Below are 21083 nucleotides of genomic sequence, written 5' to 3'. Positions count from 1 at the left end.
AACCATTTACTCAGATACCTTAGTAAGAACAAGATAGTATATTACATATCATTGGGGAAAAAAAAGATGAATCAGAAAGAATCACTGCCCTCAAGAAATTTGCAGTGTAGTTGTATAAATAAGGCATGAACCCATGAAAATAGTCACAATCTAAGAAAGCATTGCATCTTTTATAGAGTAGTAGAAGAGCATAGAATTCAAAAGCAAAGGGCAATTTTAAGTTGTATTGCCGAAGAAATGAGGGAAGGGAGAGGGAAGAAAGAGTACCAATGAAGGGACATACTATAAGTGTGTAACAGCTAATAACTTAGTTATCAGATATCTCTCTACTAGAAATTAGCAAAACTAGGATATAGAATAAGTTGGGGAGGGGAGAGAGCATTGAAGAAAAAAGTAGAAGAGAGTTAAAGAGATTTGTGTTAGAAGAAGTAGAATACCAAAGACAAAATTTTCATTCTTTACAATTTTTCTCAAAATTGTCCCTATCTCCGTATCATTTTCCCCTCCTCCCTTTACTCTCTTTTCCTCCTTGTCTTTACTTTGTCTCCTCTGTATTCCCACATTCTCCCACTTTAGTTCAATCTCATTTTCTGCTGTTTTGCTCCAATGTGAATTTTTTCCCCTCTATAGCCAAGGTGGTATGAGTTATGAGAAGAACTGCTTAAGAGAAGAACCCAGTTCTTTCTGGTCCAAGCCCAATTCTTCTGGTTTCAAATTTTTTACTTTTTGCATTTTCCCCATTTCTTTAGTGGCTTTGGAATTTTAAAACAATTCTAAAGCCTTAATGAGGGAAATTCATAGCAAGGTGTGCCATCATTAAAAAAAAAAAAACAAAAAAAAAAAAACAAAAAAAACAGGAAGCTTCAGAGGATATAAGGGGGAAAAAAAAATCTCAAGAGGGAGTGGCTCAGTTCTGCCTGTGCCCAGAAGACAGAAAGTCTTGCCTGTAGAACTGCACTGTTTGATCTTAAGAAAAGAAAGAGGTCCCCAGTACTAAACAGTAAGTTTTTTGTCTTATAACTATATTTCACATTCTTCATTTTGAAACTCAATTAGAGTTTCTTCTGATGCAGCTTCTTCTCATAGGTTATAGGCAGCCAGGGATTTTGTTGGATGAGTGGTGGGAAATATATTAGCAAAGTATAGAAGAATTATTGAAAGAATACAAATACAATGATAACATTGGAAATCCCAAGATAATTTCAACTGGAATTAGAGTGTAATTACATCATCCTTCTGTAAGCGGAGACTTTCATCATGAAAGAGCTGAATTGTAAAAAATAAACAACTTGCCAATGGAGTAAGTTTTCCCTTTTTCAAATTTTGACTGATAGTCAACATGAATTTATTCAACAGTTACTATGAAAGGTTGAAACAATCTAATGGGTTAGATAGCGCACAAACTCTGTACAGACAAGATATGTACAAGATAAGTCAGAGGTAATTTCAAAGAGAAGACTCTAGTATTAAAGGGGACCAGGAAAGGGTTGGTTACATAAGTTGGAATTTTAGCTGAGACTTGAAGGAAGCCAGAACATAGAAAGTCAGTGAAATTTCCCAGAACTGGGAGGTGGAATATGAAAATCAGGAGTCCTATGTCTTTGGATTGTACAATACTTGGAAAGGAAACAAGTGTGAGACTGGAAATGTAGAAAGGGGACAAGTCATTATGAGTTTTAAAGTCAATCAATATTAAAAACGTGATGCATTCCAAGTACTATGCTAATAAGCTCTGAAAACAGTGTATAGATTAAGTTTAAAAATAAATTATTGATTGCTACTTGCTATGAGTCTCTTTCAAGTTCCCAATTCCCACAAGAATCTGAAAATTATCAGAAATACTGTCATTTCAACTCCCAAGTATTTGAAACTTGATTAGACATTTCAGTCATGGGTAATGATCTACATAGCTCCATAGAGATTAAAGATGGTATATTGAGCATGGAAAAACTAAGAAGTACAGTTTATATCACCTTGCTCCTTTTTGGCAATTCCAGAGCAAAGGAAAAATATTAGAATATCCCTAGTCCTTTGTTTCCTGGAGAACTCTAAATTCTATTCCAATCTTATATATTACCCAGATAAGTAGTGCCAAGCAGAGTAGGAAATTGTTTGTATGATATGATTCAAAATGTGTCAGGAAATCTTTCCCTTTCTAGCATCTGAAACTTCAATAGAAATTCATTCTTTAAAGTATATTTTTGTGGTACTTTGTTCAAATCAATTCAATTGAACAAGTATTTATTTAGCATCTAAGAAAAAATTAAGTAGTCTTTGCCTTCGAGGAACTTATATTTTTACTGGATGAATAGGATGTTTGCACAGATAAAAAACAATTATGACTCAGAATGAAGGAAGTAAAAGAGAATTTAGTAAAATAGGACAATGTCATTACAGATATATGCAAAATATTATGAGTCAAGAAGAGGAAGAGGTCATTTGTAGTCAGGGAGTTAGGAAAAGGATTCTTGTAATAGGGAGATTGGATTCCAGTTGATGAGGAAAAGAGAAGTAATGAGACAGGATGTCCTAGGAATTCTTTTTTTTTTTTTTTAATTTAATATTATAACTTTTCCCCAATTACATATAAAAACATTTTTAATATTTGTTTTTAAACTTTAAGTTCCATGTTCTCCCTTTCTCCCTTTCCACCTCCCTCACTGAGAAAGCAAGCAATTCAAATATAGATTATACCTATATAATCATACAAAATATTTCCATATTAGTCATGTTATTCAAGAAAACAATCAAAAAATTCTAGAAAAATAAAGTAAAAACAATATGTTTCAATCTGTATTCAGACACCATCAGTTCTTTCTCTAGGAATGTATGGCATTTTTCACCATAAGTTCTTCAGAGTTGTCTTGGATCATTGTATTGCAATCAATAGCTAATTCATTCACAGGTGACCATCTTAGAATTTTGCTGTACTTTTTAGACAGTACACATTTCACTTTGCATCAGCTCATAGAGGACTTTCTAGGTTTTTCTGAAAGAGTATGGCTCATCAATTCTTATAGCACAATAGTATTCCATTATAGTCACACTCCACAATTTGTTTAACCATTTTCCAATTGAGGGGCATTCTTTCAATGTCCAATTCTTTGCCACCAGAAAAGACCTGTTATAACTATTATTTACTTACAAGTCTTTTTCCTTTTTTTTGCTTTTTAATCTCTTTTAGGATTTGGGCTTAAAAGTGGTATTGTCAAAGGATATGCAGGGTTTTATACCCTTTGGGCATAGTTCATAAGGTTTTTACAGTATGATGGAATCAGTTTACTACTCCATCAGTAGTTTATTAATGTCTCATTTTCCCCATATTTTCTCCAACATTTATCGTTTCCCTTTTTCTATTATCCAATTAAATAGGCATGAAGTAGTACCTCAGAATTGTTTTAATTTGCATTTTTCTATTTAATAGTAAGAGCATTGTTTTCATATGGTTAAAGATAGCTTTTATTACTTCATCTGACAACAATTTATATCTTCTTATTTATAAATTGGGGAATGGCTTTTATTTTTGTAAATTTGACTCAATTCTCTACATGTTTGAAAAATGAGAATTTTGTCAGAGAAACTTGCTTCAATTTTTTTTTTCAGTTACTATTTCTATCTATATTTTCCTCCATCCTATTTCCCCCAATATTTATTCTTTTCACTCTCTCCTTTCACCCTGTTCCTCCTCAAAAGTGTTTTGTTTTTGACTAATACCTCCCTCAGTCTGGCTTTCCTTCAATCACCCCACCTTCTTCTCATATCTCCTTTCCTTCCTACTTTCCTGCAGAGTAAGATAGATTTCTGTGCTCAAAAAAGGATGCATGTTATTCCCTTTGAGTCAGTTATAATGAGACTAAAGTTCATCCACTCCCCTTCATTTCCTTCATCTTTCCCTCCACTGTAAAAACCCTGCCTTGACTCTTTATCCTATTCTACTTCTCCCTTTCTCTTTCTCCCCTTGATTTTTTGTAGCTGTGATCCCTTCATATTCATTTCACACCTGTGCCTTCTATCTATATATGTACTTCTTTTAACTGTCCTAATAATGAGAAATGTTTATGAATTACAAGTTTTATCTTCCCATGTATTAATGTAAATAGTTCAACCTTATTAAGGATAAAAGAATGAAGAAGGATTAAAGATAAAATACGATTTCCCTCCTTTATACTTCTCTATGCTTCTCTTGAGTGTTATGTTTTCAAGTCAGATTTTATATTCATCTTTGGTTCTGATCAAGAATTTTTGAAAGTTCTCAATTTCATTGATTAAAGGATTTTCCCTGAAGGGATTTTTCCCCTGAAGGACTATATTCAGTTTTACCAGGTAGGTGCTTTTTGGTTGCAATCCTAGCTCCTTTACCCTCTGAAATATCATATTCCAAGCCCTCCATGGCCAATTATGTAACAGTCTGGTTATCTTTAATGGAGGCCTGTGTATAAAATTTGGAGTTATGGCCAATAAAATTTGCCACTCTGGGATGTTTCACAGCATACATTGATTTGTGCATTGGTGTAAAAGCTGTATATCTTGTCATCTTATCCCAGATAATTATATTACTTGCTTAATGGCCTTTAATAAGATCATAACCACAAGCGCTGGGCAAGAAATAAAACTTTGGTCTGGTTGTGTTTGGAGGGTCACCCTCTCAATCACACAGTCTCCTTGCTGTAGGTGCCTCTTTTGTAGCAAAACCTGATATTTTTAAAGGTTTTTAAGTGACTCTTTCAACCACATTGGATAAAGCCAGTTCAACTTCTCTCAAAGTCTCTTGGGCTTCTTTTGTAAGCTGGTATGGTGAGTCTAAAGCAGTGTTTCCCCTTAAAATGCCATACAATGGTTGTAATTGATAAATAGTTAAGCCTAACACTGGACAAATCCATTGGATATCTCCTGTCAATTTCTGAAAGTCATTTAAGATGTTCAATTTCTCTATTCTTAAAGAAAGTTTTTGTACTATAAGTACCTTGGGATATACTTCATATCCTAAATATTGAAAAGGAGCATGCCTTTGAATTTTTATTGGGGCTATATAAAATTGGTAGTTCCTTAGTATTTCTATGGTCTTTTGTAGACTTGCTTCTAACATTTGCTCCTCAGGTGTACACTCTAAGATATCATTCATGTAATACAATAACATAACTTTTGGAAATGCTTTTCTTACTGGAGCAAGAGCAGCAGCCACATACATTTGGCACATAGTAGGGCTGGTTTTTATTCCCTGTGGCAAAACTGTCCATTCATATCTTTTATAAGGCTCAGCTAAGTTAACACTGGGCACTGAAAAGGCAAATCTTTTCATATCCTCCTTATCTAGAGGGATAGAATAGAAACAATCCTTAATGTCTATAACCCACAGAGGCCATTCTCTTGGCAACTGAGTAGGAGATGGAAGTGCAGGCTGAAGAGTTCCCATAGTTTCCATCTGTTCATTTACTTTTCTCAAATCAGTCAACATCCTCCATTTTCCAGATTGCTTTTTTTTTTTATAACAAATACAGGGGAATTCCAAGGATTTAGAGAAGGTTGTAAGTGTCCTTGATCAAGTTGCTCTTGTATTATATCTAATAAAGCCTGAATTTTTTTACTGGTTAAGGGTCACTTTTCCATCCACATTGGTGTATTAGCTTTCCATTGGATAGGGATAGGTATAAGGGCTGCTAGGCTTTCTACAGAGACCTTACTTAAAAAACCAAAGTGCTCAATGGTAATCCTTACTGCAGTAAAATGTCTCCTCTCTTTTGCCTTGCCTCAGGGCATAGGAAAGCAAAACTGTGTTGGTAGTGATGATGATGTCATGGCCCCTCCCACTCCTCCTCCTGACCTTGAAGATGGAATTGAAGGAGGATTGGGAAACTGAGGATACACTAAGCACACATGCTCAGGCATAGGTGGAAATGAAATAGGGCTGAGAAATGGAGAAGCCCTACCCCCCCCAAACCATTTAGAACAGTAACAAACAATATAAATAAACAAAATATTAAAAAAAAGACTTCCTTAGCTCCATCCCATGTGCTGTATCCTCCTGGGCTATAGGCACCAACCTTCTGCTTGTTTTTCTCTTCATATTTCCTTGTTTGACACCCCAGGCTAAAAGCTTTCTTTTTCTTTTTCTTATATGTGAGATTTCTTAAAGCCAATTTTCCTCTGTTGTATTCAGTTAGTTGTTCTCCCACTACCTTCCACATTTCTGGCTTCAAACTCTCCTTACAAAGTCACAGAGACGTGCACTCCTGAGCATCTGAGAACTCAATGATCTGCTTCTAAGTTACCAACTAACCTTGCTTCTCTTTTAACCTAATTAAACCTGTTTCATACTTCCCTCGGGAGGGAGGCTATTTGTTACTATTTGCTTCATTTTGGCTGAAAAACAAAAGTGATTAGGTTCCTTTGCCGGTCTTTATATTTACTCTGTTCCTAGGGTCATGCTCAGGGACTCCTCAACTGAACTTGCATTGTTCTTTTCAGTCGAGCTGCTTTGTGCCCTGCTTCGCAAGGCCTTGTGTTGAACACCAAATGTGTCTGGACTTGCTCTCTGAAGGATCTTCGTGATCTTGGTTTTAGAAGAGGAGTGAAGAAGCAGGACTTATGTAGATGGTCAAACATGGAGTTCGCTTGTTCCAAATTCTCTCAATCTTGTATACTCTAATGCCTTTATATAACCATAGCACACTTGGCTAACTAGAACCACATAAACAACTTGCTATTGTACTCTTTGTCATTTGGTATCACTCTGTTTTTTACAACACAGATTGTCACCTCTTGTACTTCTCAGGAAGACCTAGAACCCTTAGGGGAGATGGGGAGCCAAACTAGACATTGTCAGCAGGTTCCCACTGGTCGAAGGGTATTATACCTCATCCAGAATTTCCCCACTATCTGTGGCCTTCTACAATTTTGTTCAGTGAACTTTTGTATCTCTTTTTCCATTTGCCCAATTCTACTTTTTAAGAAGATTTTTTTTTTTCCTCCAGTGAACTTTTGTGCCTCTCTTTCCATTTGGCCAATTTTGCTTTTCAAAGCATCCTTCTCATCATTTGCTCTTTGTTCCTCTTTTACCATTTGGCCTAGTCTATTTTTTAATGTGTTATTTTCTTCAATTTATGTGTCTGTGTATATTTTACCAAGCTGTAGACTTTTTTCTTGATTTTCTTGCATCACTCTCATTTCTCTTCCCACTTTTTCCTCTTCCTCTCTTACTTGATTTTCAAAACCCTTTTTGAGCTGTTCTGTAACCTGAGATCAATTCAAATTTTTTTTGGAAGTTTTGATTGTGTTGTCTTCTTCTGAGCCATACAATCAAATGCTATGAAAAAGTATTTACATTCTAAGACTAAAGAATTTGGAACAGGAAAGTGACATGATCAGACTTGGAACTTGAGGAAATTATTTTGTCTTCTAAAAGGATGGAAAAATGTAAATATATTTGAGAAAGTTAACAATATAAATCTTATTAGTCACTTATATATTAGCAGGAATTACTTCATTCAGTTTTTTTTTCTGAGAGGAGATCTCAATATTGAAGATAGTAATGAGAAAGTTTAAAGAAATTGCATTATTTATCCAAGATGAGGAGAAAGAAGTTGGGAGAAAGTACTATCCTTGCTTGCTTCATAGTTTTCACTAAAGTTGACTCCCAAGACTAGAAACCCAGTTTGGTCAATGAAGTTTTAGTGATATCCTTTAACTAGGATCCTTACTTCTCACAATAGCTGATATAAGCCACTCTATCAGTGTTGCTAAAATTGTCTCTCTCCCTCCATATACTCTAAGGTCTTATTTGTCATTATGTAAACCATGAATGGCCACAGAAAAGGGCCTGCCTTTACCAAAATAATGAACAATTAAATCTATTTGGTAACTTGTGAGATGTTCCTTTAAAAAACACACACATACACATTGTGGCCATTACAGATGTTTGGCCTTGAACAAAATTCTGTTGGGACTTTTTTTCAAGTGGAAGACAAAATTAGGGCTGAGAGTGAGGAACAGAAAGCAGGAGAAAAGGAAACAAAACTAGAGGGCATAAGGAAAAGAGGAGTGGAATAAGAAAACAGGAAGGATTAAAAAAGAGAAGCCCAAAATCACACATCAGTGACTTAGAAGAAAAAAATAAAACAAGATGTATAATCATCACAATTCTCCTTTGACAGCATGTTCAAAGATAGGGAAGTTTTTCCCCCTGATCAAAATGCTGCTCCAACATAGGACTAAAATTAAAAGGGGGAATATTACTCTTTTATAGATTAGATAGATAGATAGACATAATAAAGGTGGGAATTTGAGCCAGGAGGATGGAAACCAATCGCCTTGTCACCTTCACTTTACTTTTGGATGGAGGGCAATCATCTTGCCTTCACTTTGCTTTTGTTTTAAGTCAGATTCTTGACAATACAGAGTGAACCTTGAAAGTAAGATCGTCTTTGGACCCCAGCTTTCATACAGTTCCTATAAGGTCTTTGAGGCAGAGTCTTCTTAAATGGATTTGAGGCAGGCACATGATCCCTAAAAGGGGGATGTGAATAGGAATCACAAGGATTTTCTAACCAAGTTACCTATGAGAATAGACCACAATTCAACATTAGATACAGGGTGTTAAAAAGATAAGAGTCAATTTTAGCCTATGGACCCTGTGCCTCTTTTTGAAGTGGTAGCTTGGTCAAGATTAATGAGGTTTTAGCTTGTCCTTTTAAAGGAGAAGCTTTCTAGTAACTTCACCCTAATCAACTAGAGTCCAGTGGCTGTAAAGAAAGGAAGCCCAGCAGGGCTTTTGGTAGCAGGAATATTGCCCAGCAGTGACTCCAAATCTACAAAGCACTGCAACCATTGCAGACCAAAGCTTTAAAACTCCAGAAAAGAAGAGCATGATGTTATTACCAGAAGATTCCTTTTATGTTGAAGGAATGGCAATACATCTTAGAAAATTGCTTCCCACGATTTGGAACTATGCTCAAAAAGTTATCAAACTATGCCTACCCTTTGATCCAGCAGTGCTACTACTGGGCTCATATCCCAAAGAGATCTTAAAGAAGGGAAAAGGACCTATATGTGCAGAAATGTTTGTGGCAGCCATTTTTGCAGTGGCCAGAAACTGGAAACTACATGGATGCCCATCAATTGGTGATTGGCTAAATAAATTGTGTTATATGGATATTATGGAATATTATTGTTCTGTAAGAAATGACCAACAGGATGATTTCAGAAAGGCCTTGAGAGACTTACATGAACTGATGCTGAGTGAAATGAGCAGGACCAGGAGATCATTAAATACTTCAATAACAATACTGTATGATAATCAATTCTGATAGACGTGGCCCTCTCCAACAATGAGATGAACCAAATCAGTTACAATAGAGCAGTAATGAACTGAACCAGCTATACCCATTGACAGAACTCTCAGAGATGACTATGAACCACTACATAGAATTCCTAATCCCTCTATTTTTATTCACCTGCATTTTTTATTTCCTTCATAAGCTAATTGTACACTATTTCAAAGTCCATTTTTTTTTGTACAGCAAAATAACCGTTTTGACATGTATATATATATGTGTGTATATATATATAACTTATACTTTAACATATTTAACATGTATTGGTCAACCTCCCATCTGGGGGAAGGAATGGGGGAGGGGAAAAGTTGGAATAAAAGGTTTTGCAATTGTCAATGCAGCAAAATTGCCTATGCATATATCTTGTAAATAAAAAGCTATAATAAAACAAAGAAAAAAAAAAGAAAATTGCTTCCTTCACAACAAGGGATATTGAAATTGAGATCAGAGATCTGAATTTAATGTCTTATACATATGTGCTCTCCACACACAATCCTTAGACACAAACATTCCTGGCATGTGCGTCTTCATGTACATTTTCTGAGCACAACTATTCTCTACATGTGTACTCCCCATTATAGTCCCAAGTCATGTATGCTTTCTAAGTATGTGTCCTCTTTGTTGCGGTATAATAACTCGTTGGAAAATGTATCCTATGTCTAAGCAGAAGGATCTTTTCTTGTCATTTTATTAGCTATTTTGTTTCATTGAATGGCTTTTGTTTCAACGACAGTTTTCTGCCAGACTGGTAAAGAAACCCACAAGTTGGGGTTTTGGAAGCTGCTGACCCATAGAATTTATCACCTCTGGACTGTCTTTTGTAGGATGCCAACTATGAAAGACATGACCCAATAACAGCAAGTGCAAGTATTATACCTATGTGCCTTTAAAAGAAGTTAAGTAATTTGTCCAAGGTTGCAGAACTAGTAAGAGGGATAGGTAGAATTTGAAATTGAATTTGAATATGATCTCAAATCCAGGATCCTTTCTTATTTCATAGTACAGTAACATGTTGTAAAAATGTGACATCATTTCTAGTATATCACATAATCTTCCATGATAAACATGTGTTAACATGCAAAATATCTCTGACAAACTAAACATTCAGTATAGCATAGTCTGTGTTATGTTTTGCTGGAACTACCATTTGGGAAGAGTTGCATGAACTTACGTAGGATAGTGAGCAGAACCAAAAGAATAATCTAAACTATAACAACATCATAGAAACAAATGATTGAAAGATTTGTGTGACCCTGAGCAAGTGGCTTAACCCCAATTGGTTAAGCAAAAAAAAGAAAAGAAAAAAGAAAGATTTAAGATCCTTGATCAATACAATGATCAATTATTCACCAATGATGATGAATGCTGCCCACCTCCTGACATAGAAGTGATGAACTAAATATTCTGAATGAGACAGTCAGCTTTTGACATGACCATTGTGAAAATTCTTTTTTGCTTGACCATGCATATTTGTTATGAGAGGTTTTTTTTTTTTCCCCCAGGGAGGGGAACAGATATGGAGAGGGAAAAAATGTTAGTTTTTTTTAAAAAAAAAGAAAAAGTTTTAAATTAAAAATACTTTTTGAATATGGTATGTACAGGAAGCCACAAAAGACTCCATGGTTTAAAATGCTTCCCTATTACATATTAACCCCTGGGATTCATAAAAAATGGCTAAAATATATCTAAAAAATGAACTCCAAAGAATAAAAAAAGAAAACCACATTGTTCTTTTTATCCAGATGGAAGCTGGACTGATAGGTAATAGAGAGAGGGATCCTATTTGCTTCTTGATCGAGTGTGGAATTCCTGTTTATTGTATCAGAATTGTGATCAAAAGCCTTCCCTGATCTTAATTACAAATGGAAAAGCAACATAGCAGCAGCTAGAGGGTTGATCTTGAAGTAAGGAAAGATGGAGTTCAAATTCTGTCTCTCACATCTTTTAACTGTATTACCATGAGCAAATCACAACCTTCAGTGCATGAGACAACTTTCTAAAACCATAAGTTATAGATGAGTTACTTCATTTTTCTGGCAGCACAATAGTATTCCAATATTTTTATGTACCATAAATTGTTTAAACATTATTTAATCAATGGGCATTAGCTTAATCTTTGGCACCATGAGAAAAGCTATAAATATTTTCATACAGATAGGACCTTTTTTTCTTCCTTTGATTTCTTTGGGATGTAATTCCAGAGGAATATCATTGGGTTAAAGGATATGCACAAATATTGTATGATGATCAACTATGATAAACAAAGTTCCTTTTAGCAATACAATGATCCAAGACAGTTCTAAAAGATTCATGATGGAAAATGCTATCCACATCAGAGAAAGAACTATGGAGTCTGAATGCAAATCAAAGCATACTGTTTTCATTTATGTGGGGTTTGTTTTTGTTCTTTTTCATAGTTTTTTTGCTGATTCTTCTTTCACAACATAACTAATGTGAAAATATTTAAAATGGTTGGATATGTATATCAGATTTCTTGCTCTGTTGGGAAGGGGGAGGGGAGAAAGTGAAAGAGAAATTTGGAACTCAAAATCTTATAAAAATGAATATTGAAAACTGTCTTTATATGCAAATAGAAAAAATAAAATTATATTTAACAAAGAAAAAAAAAAAAGAATATTGGAGAGACTTACATGAACTGATACTGAGTGAAGTGAGTAGAACCAGGAGAACATTGTACACAGCAACAGCAAAATTATACAATGATCTGTTGGGATGAATGTGGCTTTTTTCAACAATGAGGTGATTCAGGCCAGTTCTAATAGTGTTGTAATGAAGAGAGCTATCTGCATCCAAAGAGAGAACTGTGGGGAGTGAGTATGGATCACAACATAGTATTTTCACCTTTTTTTGTTGCAATTTTCTAGCATTTTATTTTCTTTCTCATATTTTTCCTTTTTGATCTGATTTTTCTTGTGCAGTATGATAATTGTGGAAATATGTATAGAAGAATTGTACATGTTTAACATATATTGGATCACTTGACGTCTGGGGGAGGAAGGAAGGGAAAAAAATTTGGAACACAAAGTTTTGCAAAGGTGAATGTTGAAAATTATCTATGTATATGTTTTGAAAATAAAAATCTTTAATTAAAAAAAGGAGGTATGTGCAGTTTAGTAACTTTGGGGTGTAGTTTCAAATTTCTTAGGAAAAAACTTTCACCCAGTTTTGCCTTTATTACAAAATAGGCCTCCCAGCAGGCAAATTCAAGAACCCCAAAAAATCATTCTTCTGCTTCTAGGAAATTTGTCAAGTGAATTACTATTTCAATCCTTAAGAGTACCCAAAGAGAGAGGGTCCAAAACACATGTCTAGTGTAAAATGGCATTCTTAAATGATAGTATCCAAGGAAATATGAAAGTAGCTAGGACAAAAGAATGGTTTAAATCCTGATTCTGCCAACATCTGTGTGAATTTATTCAATTTATTCATCTTCTCTGGACTACAGATCCTTTATAAGATATAATTTAGAAAGGATAAATGGTTCCTTCCATTTCTCATAGTCTGTGAAAAGTTTAGGTGGTTTTTGTTTATTTGCTTTTAAAAACAAGCAAGCTCTTCCCTTCCTGTTCTTGATTAGAGAAGAAATAAAATATCTTTGAGTTCACACTATGCAAGTAAAAATGGCATGAAAGCAGGAAAGGAAGAAGAGAAACTTTGACAACAATAATACCTAAAATCCCATACCTAGCACTGTGGAATTGGCATCTGCTGTCTTCCTCATTCCCTTATAACCCCATTCCCAACCTAATATCCGAGATTCTTCCACCCTTATTGTTTTTCAGTCTTTAGTGATCCCTTTTAGGGTTTGCTTGACAAAGTTACAAAAGTGATTTGTCATTTCATTTTCCAGCTTATTTTACAAATGAGGAAATTGAAGCAAACAGGATTAAGTGACTTGCCCAAGGTCACACAGCTAGTTAAGTATCTGAGGCCAGATTTGAACTTGAGAAGATGGATCTTCTGACTCCAGGCGTTGCCCTCTATCCACTGCGCCATTTAGCTGTTCTATACTTGTTTTTAAAATATCAGAAGGTAGGACTTCTCATTGATTCTTCTCTTTAACTTTTTCAAATTTAATTTCACAAAACTTTTTATTTTGAATTTAAATTTCTATACACTCAGGAGAACACAATTATGAATATCCATTTGTCATGACTTCCCTTTTTTAAAGTATACAAAATATTTTCCACATTATTTGCAGAATTGTCTTGCTTGTTATCTGTGCTCCTTTCTGAATTTTATTTATTTCTTTAGATTGTAGGAAATTTCACTCTTTTGGGGGAGGGGGAGAGGCTAATCCCATCCATGAACACAATTAACTCAGAGTTTAAAAGGAAGGGAGAGAGGAATAAGAGAAAACCCTAATTACAAATAAACTTGCTTGGGGCAGTTAGATGGCTCAGTGGAGACAGCACAAGCCCTGAGTTCAGATTTGATCTCATTAATACTTCCTCAGACACTAGTGACCTTGGGCAAGTCACCTAACTCCATTTGCCTTAGCAAAAAATAGATAGATAGATAAATAAATAAATTTACTCAAGAAAAACCCACCAAATAAGGGCCATGTCCAAAATTACATGCCTCTGCAACTTATATTAATCATCTCATAGTTAGGAGGTGGGTAACATTTTAGTTCCACTGGAGACAAGGTTGGTTGTGGTTTTAATTAGAATTCTTAAGCCTTTCAAAATTGTTTTTCTCTGCAGTGTTATTATCTTCATAAAAAATGTTCTCCTGTATCTATTCACTATGTTCTTCACTTTATACCATCCAGACTCTTTTGTTATGGTGCAATACCAAACAACACATTGTAATATATCGCATTATATATATCACATATTACAATTTGTTCAGTCTTTTCCTAAATGAGTAAGAAGTAATCTTAGGCAGTCCTTTAGATTTAAATGGTTTACCAACTTCTCAGTAACAATCCAATCCTCCAACCTCTCCCCAACCTCACCCCTGCCCATCTTCCCCTGTCCCCAATACACAAACACTTAGCCATTGGGGAGTTTATTTTATTAGTTTCCTACTTACATTTATTTTTTTTTAATATATGCTTTATAGGGAGAAAGAGATAATTTGGAACTCAAAAGTTTTTTAAAACAAATATTAAAAATAATTCTATATGTAATTGTAATAACAAAATATTAATTTTTTTATAAAAACAAAAATTAAAAAATGTTTAAAAATATGCTTTATGCACATCTTTTGTATTTGCATCATAGTTGCATAGTAGTCAAGAAAAACAGTTAAGCCATCAGATACTGTGACCACATATGCATTCAATATTTTGTTGTCATATTCCCTCCCTCTCTGTTGCAAGTTACTGCTTCCCTTTAACTTCTCAGAATTGAACCAAAGGAAGAGGAGAGTACAGAGGAAGGGCAGAGATTACAGAGGCAGAGGAAGAAGAAAGATACCAAATACCTGTCCTTATCTCCCTCTTCAGAGCAAAGCTATGGACCCCACAACTACCACTTTTTTTTGGCCCAAAAACTGGTTGTACTGGCCAAAGGAAGTCATTGTATATCAGGGAGAGATGAAACAGCAAAAAATGAATACTTCTGTTTGTCTCTGTCTAGCAGAGCTACAAGAAGAATAACTCTACAACAAATGAGGTACTTAGCCTCTCTCTACCTGAGGAACTAACAATCTTGCTCAGAACACGGTAACTGCCAAATAAATGATACTTTATGCTTTAATGAAGCAAATTCCAGAGCAGCTGGATAGTACAGTCAAATCACGCAGTGATCCTCAAACTTTTTAAATAGGGGGCCAGTTCACTGTCCCTCAGACTGTTGGAGGCCGGACTATAATAAAAACAAAAACTCACACTCTGTCTCGGCCCCTCAGCCCATTTGCCATAACCGGGCGGGCCGCATAAACATCCTCAGTGGCTGCATCTGGCCCACAGGCTGTAGTTTGAGAACCTCTGGTATAGTGTTTAGATCATTTTGATCCTGGAGTTGGTGGATTTGAGTTCAAATGTAGCTGTCAGACGATTATTAACTGTGTGACCTTAAAGAAGTCATTTGACCCTGATTTCTTCTTTAAAAAAAAAACAAAAAACAAAAAAAAACCTTTTTACATTACTCACAGAAATGGAGCTGAATCTAAATTGGTATTAAGCTATCACTGATTGCTGTTGTGTGGTAAGTAAGCAAAATGCATAAAAATATGAATCTGTGGAAGAACTCCCTATATTTCACAAATGTTTCTTTACTAAGATTAATTGCCTAGATTATATGTCATTTTGAGCAGTCATTTCCTAACTGTGTGATTCTGGACAAGTCCCTCCAATTGCCTCAGTTTTCTCATCTGTACAATGAGCTGGAGAAGGAAATGGCAAACCACTCTGGTATTTTTGCCAAGAAAACCCCAAATGGGATCCTAAAGAGTTAAGATATGACTGAAAAATGAACAAAAATTGAATGGGTAGTTAGTAGGAAGTAGTGAGTTTCCTTTCTCTAGAGGCCTTCCTGAAAAAGCTAATAAGAATCTAGTCAAGGAGATTGGAAAGGGAATTCCCTTTCAGGTATGAATTGAAATAAAGGTAACTTCCAAGTCAGAGATTTTATAAATGTTTCCATGATTTCTGCCATTAAAAAACACAGCCAGAGACCAAATCTTCTGAAATTTCAGAGATATACTGCCTGTTATCTCTTTCTACTTCAGAACTTCAGACCCTGTCCTAATGAGTGGTTTCATGGCTGATCTGATAATCTTCCTTTGGTTCTCAATGCTACTATCTCTAGCATACAGCCAAACACAGAAACAGGAGGGTAAGTATAAAATTATAACAGTAATTTTTAAGAGGTCTTTATTTATCCTTGAAATTTTGAAGTATTTTCTTTTTCCAGGAAGCTAAAATAACTTTATACCTTGATTCAGTATTATCATTCTAGCATCAATTAGAAGATGTTTGTTATTATTAATTATTATTAATTATCCCTTACTGGGATAACTAGCTATTGTCATTCCTCACTGTGATGACTAGGAAGTTAATATTGATATAATACATTTAATTGTCTCATTGAGCAGTGGGAAGAATGCTGGATTTGAATGGCATGGATTAAAATCACAGCTATTCCATTTAATTCTTCTGTGACCTTGGTTGGTCTTGAACTTTTCTGAATCTGTTTCCCTATTTGTAAAATTTAAAATTTACATAATAAATGTGGAAATATGTTTAGAAGAATTATATATGTTTAAACTATATTGGATTTCTTGCTGTTTAGAAGACAAGGGAGGAGGGGAAGAAGGGAAAAAAATTTTGAACACAGAGTTTTGCAGGGGTGTGTTGAAATACTAACCGTATATCATTAACATTTTGAAATCTTAACAATGTCTTAAGAAAAAGGGAAGAGAGGAAGTAGTAGCTATATCTTTTCTTTAAAAGTAATAATAAATCTTACTGATATCTATACACCCATTATTCCTTCACTTCTAATGAAGTCTCTCATGTAACAAAGAATTTTTAAAAGGAATAAAAGAAATGAGAAAAATCAGGAAAACCAATTGACACAGTGAAAAAATACAAAAATATATGCGATGTTCCATATTCACTTCACATCTTAGCAAGAGTCGAGAGAGGTAGCTTGTATATCTCTGCCAGTTTATTCTTTATAATAAGAAGAAATGAACTTGTTCTCTATATTGCACCACTCCCCTACTCCTTTCCTTCTAAATCCACTGAGCTTAGAATGTGAAAGACTCATCTTCAAAAATTCAAATCTAGCCTTAGACACTTTCTAATATGTGACCTTGGACAAGTCACTTAAGCTTGTTTGCCTCAGTTTCCTTATCCATAAAATGAGCTGGAGAAGACAATGGCAAGCCACTCCAATATTTTTGTCAAGAAAGTCCCAAAAGACAATTGTGAAGAGTCAGACATAACTGAACACAATCTTTGTAACGTTTGCAATATTCCTTTTTTATTTTATTTTGTTGTTGTAGTTATTATATATCTTGTTTTCCTGGCTCTGTTTATTTCATTTTGCATCACTTCATGTAATCCTCTCATGCTTTCCAGTATTCATTTAACATATTTGTCATTTCTTAGAGCATAACAATATTCTCTTATATTCATTTATATCTAATTAAAATTATATTCAATATTCATAAAAATTAATTTAAAATTAATTACATTCATAATTAGTTTAGTCATTATTACTTAATCCATATGAATCTACTTTATCTCCACTTCTTTACTATGATAAAAAATACAGCTAATTTTTTTTAAAGAGCTAAACTGCTACATTTCTAAATATTTAGAGAGGTGAATTATTATATGTGAATTTATGTACATGATAGCTCATTTCAAATGAGCCTTACTCTGAACCACATATTTTAACTCATTAGAACTCATTTTTCTATTGGAATGAAGAGATTCTTAAAGTTTATTTTTAATGCTTTCAAACTTCAATTATTGATGACATAAACATGTGCCATTACATGAATCCTGTGTATTGTAAGTATGTTGTGCTGTCCTACATTAGACTGCAAGTTTCTCTAGAGCAAGGACTTGGATTTTTATTTCCTTTGTAAATTATAACAATGCTTACTCTAGTATTTGAACTTATTAAATATAATATAGGTTCCCATACAATTCTCTTTCCCAAATGATAATATGACAGAACTGCAGAGAGGTTAGTTTATTCCACAGCTTATCATGGAAAGACTTTTGAGTCCAAGCTCAACCTCTTTTATATCTGTAAACTTGGGCAGAGCATCTGACCTTGTTGGGCCTCAGTTTTATTAGTTATGAAATGTGGAAGCTGAAGTAAATCTCTAGGTCCTTTTAAGCTCATATTTTATTTTATTTTTTTTATTAATTTTATAATTATAAAAATTTTTGACAGTATATATGCATGAGTAATTAATTTTTTTTATAATATTATCCCTTGTATTCATTTTTCCAAATTTTCCCCTCCCTCCCTCTACTCCCTCCCCTAGATGGTAGACAGTCCCATACATTTTACATGTGTTACAGTATAACCTAGATACAATATATGTATGTAAATCCACTTTTCTTGTTGCAGGTTAAGAATTGGATTCTGAAGGTATAAGTAACCTGGGTAGAAAGACAGTAGTGCTAACAGTTTCATTCACTTCCCAGTGTTCCTTCTCTGAGTGTAGTTGTTTCTGTCCATCATTGATCAACTGGAAGTGAGTTAGATCTTCTCTGTGTTGAAGATATCCACTTCCATGCTCATATAGTATTATTGTTAAAGTGTATATTGATCTCCTGTTTCTGCTCATTTCACTCAGCATCAGTTGATATAAGTCTCTCTAAGCCTCTCTGTATTCCTCCTGCTGGTCATTTCTTACAGAGCAATAATATTCCATAACCTTCATATACCACAATTTACCCAACCATTCTCCAATTGATTGGCATCCATTCATTTTCCAGTTTCTAGCCACTACAAAAAGAGCTGCCACAAACATTTTGGCACATACAGGTCCCTTTCTCATCTTTAGTATTTCTTTGGGAAATAAACCCAGTAGTAGCACTGCTGGATCAAAAGGTATGCACAGTTTGATAACTTTTTGGACATAGTTCCAGATTGCTCTCCAGAATGGTTGGATTCTTTCACAACTCCACCAACAATGAATTAGTGTCCTACTTTTCCTACATCCCCTCCAACATTCATCATTATTTGTTCCTGTCATCTTAGCCAATCTGACAGGTGTGTAGTGATATCTCAAAGTTGTCTTAATTTGCATTTTTTCTGATCAGTAGAGATTTGGAACACTCTTTCATATGAGTGGATATAGTTTCAATTTCATCATCTGAGAATTGTCTGTTCATATCCTTTGACCATTTATCAATTGGAGAATGGTTTGGTTTTTTATAAATTAGGGTCAGTTCTCTATATATTTTGGAAATGAGGCCTTTATCAGAACCTTTAACTATAAAAATATTTTCCCAATTTGTTACTTCCCTTCTAATCTTGTTTGCATTAGTTTTGTTTGTACAAAAGCCTTTTAATTTAATGTAACCAAAATCTTCTATTTTGTGATCAATAATGATCTCTAGTTCTCCTTTGGTCATAAATTCCTTCCTCCTCCACAGGTCTGAGAAGTTAGACTATTCTCTGTTCCTCTAATCTATCTATCTATTTATTCATTCATTTATTTGTTTGTTTGTTTGTTTATTTATTGAGGCTGGGGTTAAGTGACTTGCCCAGGGTCACACAGCTAGGAAGTATTAAATGTCTGAGATCAAATTTGAACTCAGGTCCTCCTGAATTCAAGGCTGGTGCTCTATCTACTGCGCCACCTAGCCTCCCCTCCTCTAATCTATTTATTATCTCATTCTTTATGCCTAAATCATGGACCCATTTCAATCTTATCTTGGTATATGGTGTTAAGTGTGAGTCCATATCTAATTTCTGCCATACTAATTTCCAGTTTTTCCAACAGTTTTTTTTCAAATAATGAATTCTTATCCCAAACGTTGGTATCTTTGGGTTTGTCAAACACTAGATTGCTATAGTTGTACCCTATTTTGTCCTTTGTATCTAATCTGTTCCACTGATGGACTAGTCTATTTCTTAGCCAATACCAAATGGTTTTGGTGACTGCTGCTATATAATATAGCTTTAGATCAGGTACACTTAGACCACCTTCCTCTGACTTTTTTTTCATTAATTCCCTTGAAATTCTCGGCCTTTTATTCTTCCATATGAATTTTGTTGTTATTTTTTCTAGGTCATTAAATAGTTTCTTGGGAGTCTGATTGGTATAGCCCTAAATAAATAGATTAGTTTGCGGAGTATTGTCATCATTATTATATTCTCTAGGCCTATCCAAGAACACTGAATGTCTTTCCAATTATTTAAATCTGACTTTATTTTTGTGGCAAGTGTTTTGTAATTTTGCTCATATAATTCCTGACTTTCCTTTGGTAGATGGATTTCTAAATATTTTATACTCTCTACATTTGTTTTGAATGAAATTTCTCTTTGTATCTCTTGCTGTTGCATTTTGTTGGTGATGTATTAAAATGCTGAGGATTTATGTGGATTTATTTTGTATCCAGCAACTTTTAAGCTCTTATATTTTAATGAAATTAAAAACATAATCATTTTTTTCATTCTATCCACAATCCTCTTGATCTACTTGTCACAAATGCTGTATTCCAAATGGCATAGCCAAATCATGACCATCATCACTTAAGTTACTTAAAGATAATTTCATTAACAGTTCATTTAGAATAATAGCTCCATCAATAAAGCTACCTCCTGCTTGAAAGGAGATAGTAATGATAGTAAGGTATCCTCATGAGACATTCAAAATATATTTGGACTACTATTTTGAGTGTATTTCTATATGCTGATGGATCCACGATCTAATCAATATTCCCATTACCTGTATAGATTCTAGCCCATCTATGCATAACTTCACAGTCTGTATAATTCTTACCTCAGCCTTTTTATACATCGTGGGTCTCTTTTCACTGCCCCAATACCATTCTTTTGGCACATTCAAATGTTGCTCCCAGAGGACCATGTGGATATTTTGGGGGCTGACTTCTGTCCATGTATGATTTACTGCTAAGAATCCTTTTATTAGCTACTAGGCTAGAAGAGCTGATGATTTAGGGAAACTTTTAAAAGAAAAGATACTTTCCTTGACCCTTATCCCCTCTCTCCCAACCATCAGTCACTCCTGCTCAGGGAGCCACCAGTCATTGGTTTGCCTTATTGGTGGAAGATGAAGCCAGTG

At 34.6% G+C, this 21083-nt stretch overlaps 1 protein-coding gene across 2 annotated transcripts in view; it reads left to right on the top strand.

Annotated features, from left to right (window-relative positions):
- Positions 1-898: 898 nt before the first annotated feature.
- IL3RA (interleukin 3 receptor subunit alpha) overlaps positions 899-21083 on the top strand; it is a 66032-nt gene continuing 45847 nt past the window's right edge. Inside the window, exons 1-2 of one of the 2 annotated variants that reach the window (XM_074300251.1) lie at positions 899-1000; positions 16029-16135. In XM_074300251.1, the coding sequence (XP_074156352.1) occupies positions 16048-16135 (88 nt within the window). In that variant the 5' untranslated portion in view covers positions 899-1000; positions 16029-16047. Of the gene's footprint in view, positions 1001-13300; positions 13383-16028; positions 16136-21083 lie in introns of those variants that run through there. The other variant, XM_074300252.1, reaches the window with a different exon arrangement.

Source organism: Sminthopsis crassicaudata, chromosome 3 (genome assembly GCF_048593235.1).
Source record: "Sminthopsis crassicaudata isolate SCR6 chromosome 3, ASM4859323v1, whole genome shotgun sequence".
Lineage (NCBI taxonomy): Eukaryota > Metazoa > Chordata > Mammalia > Dasyuromorphia > Dasyuridae > Sminthopsis > Sminthopsis crassicaudata.
This window is presented reverse-complemented; position numbering and strand designations above follow the sequence as displayed.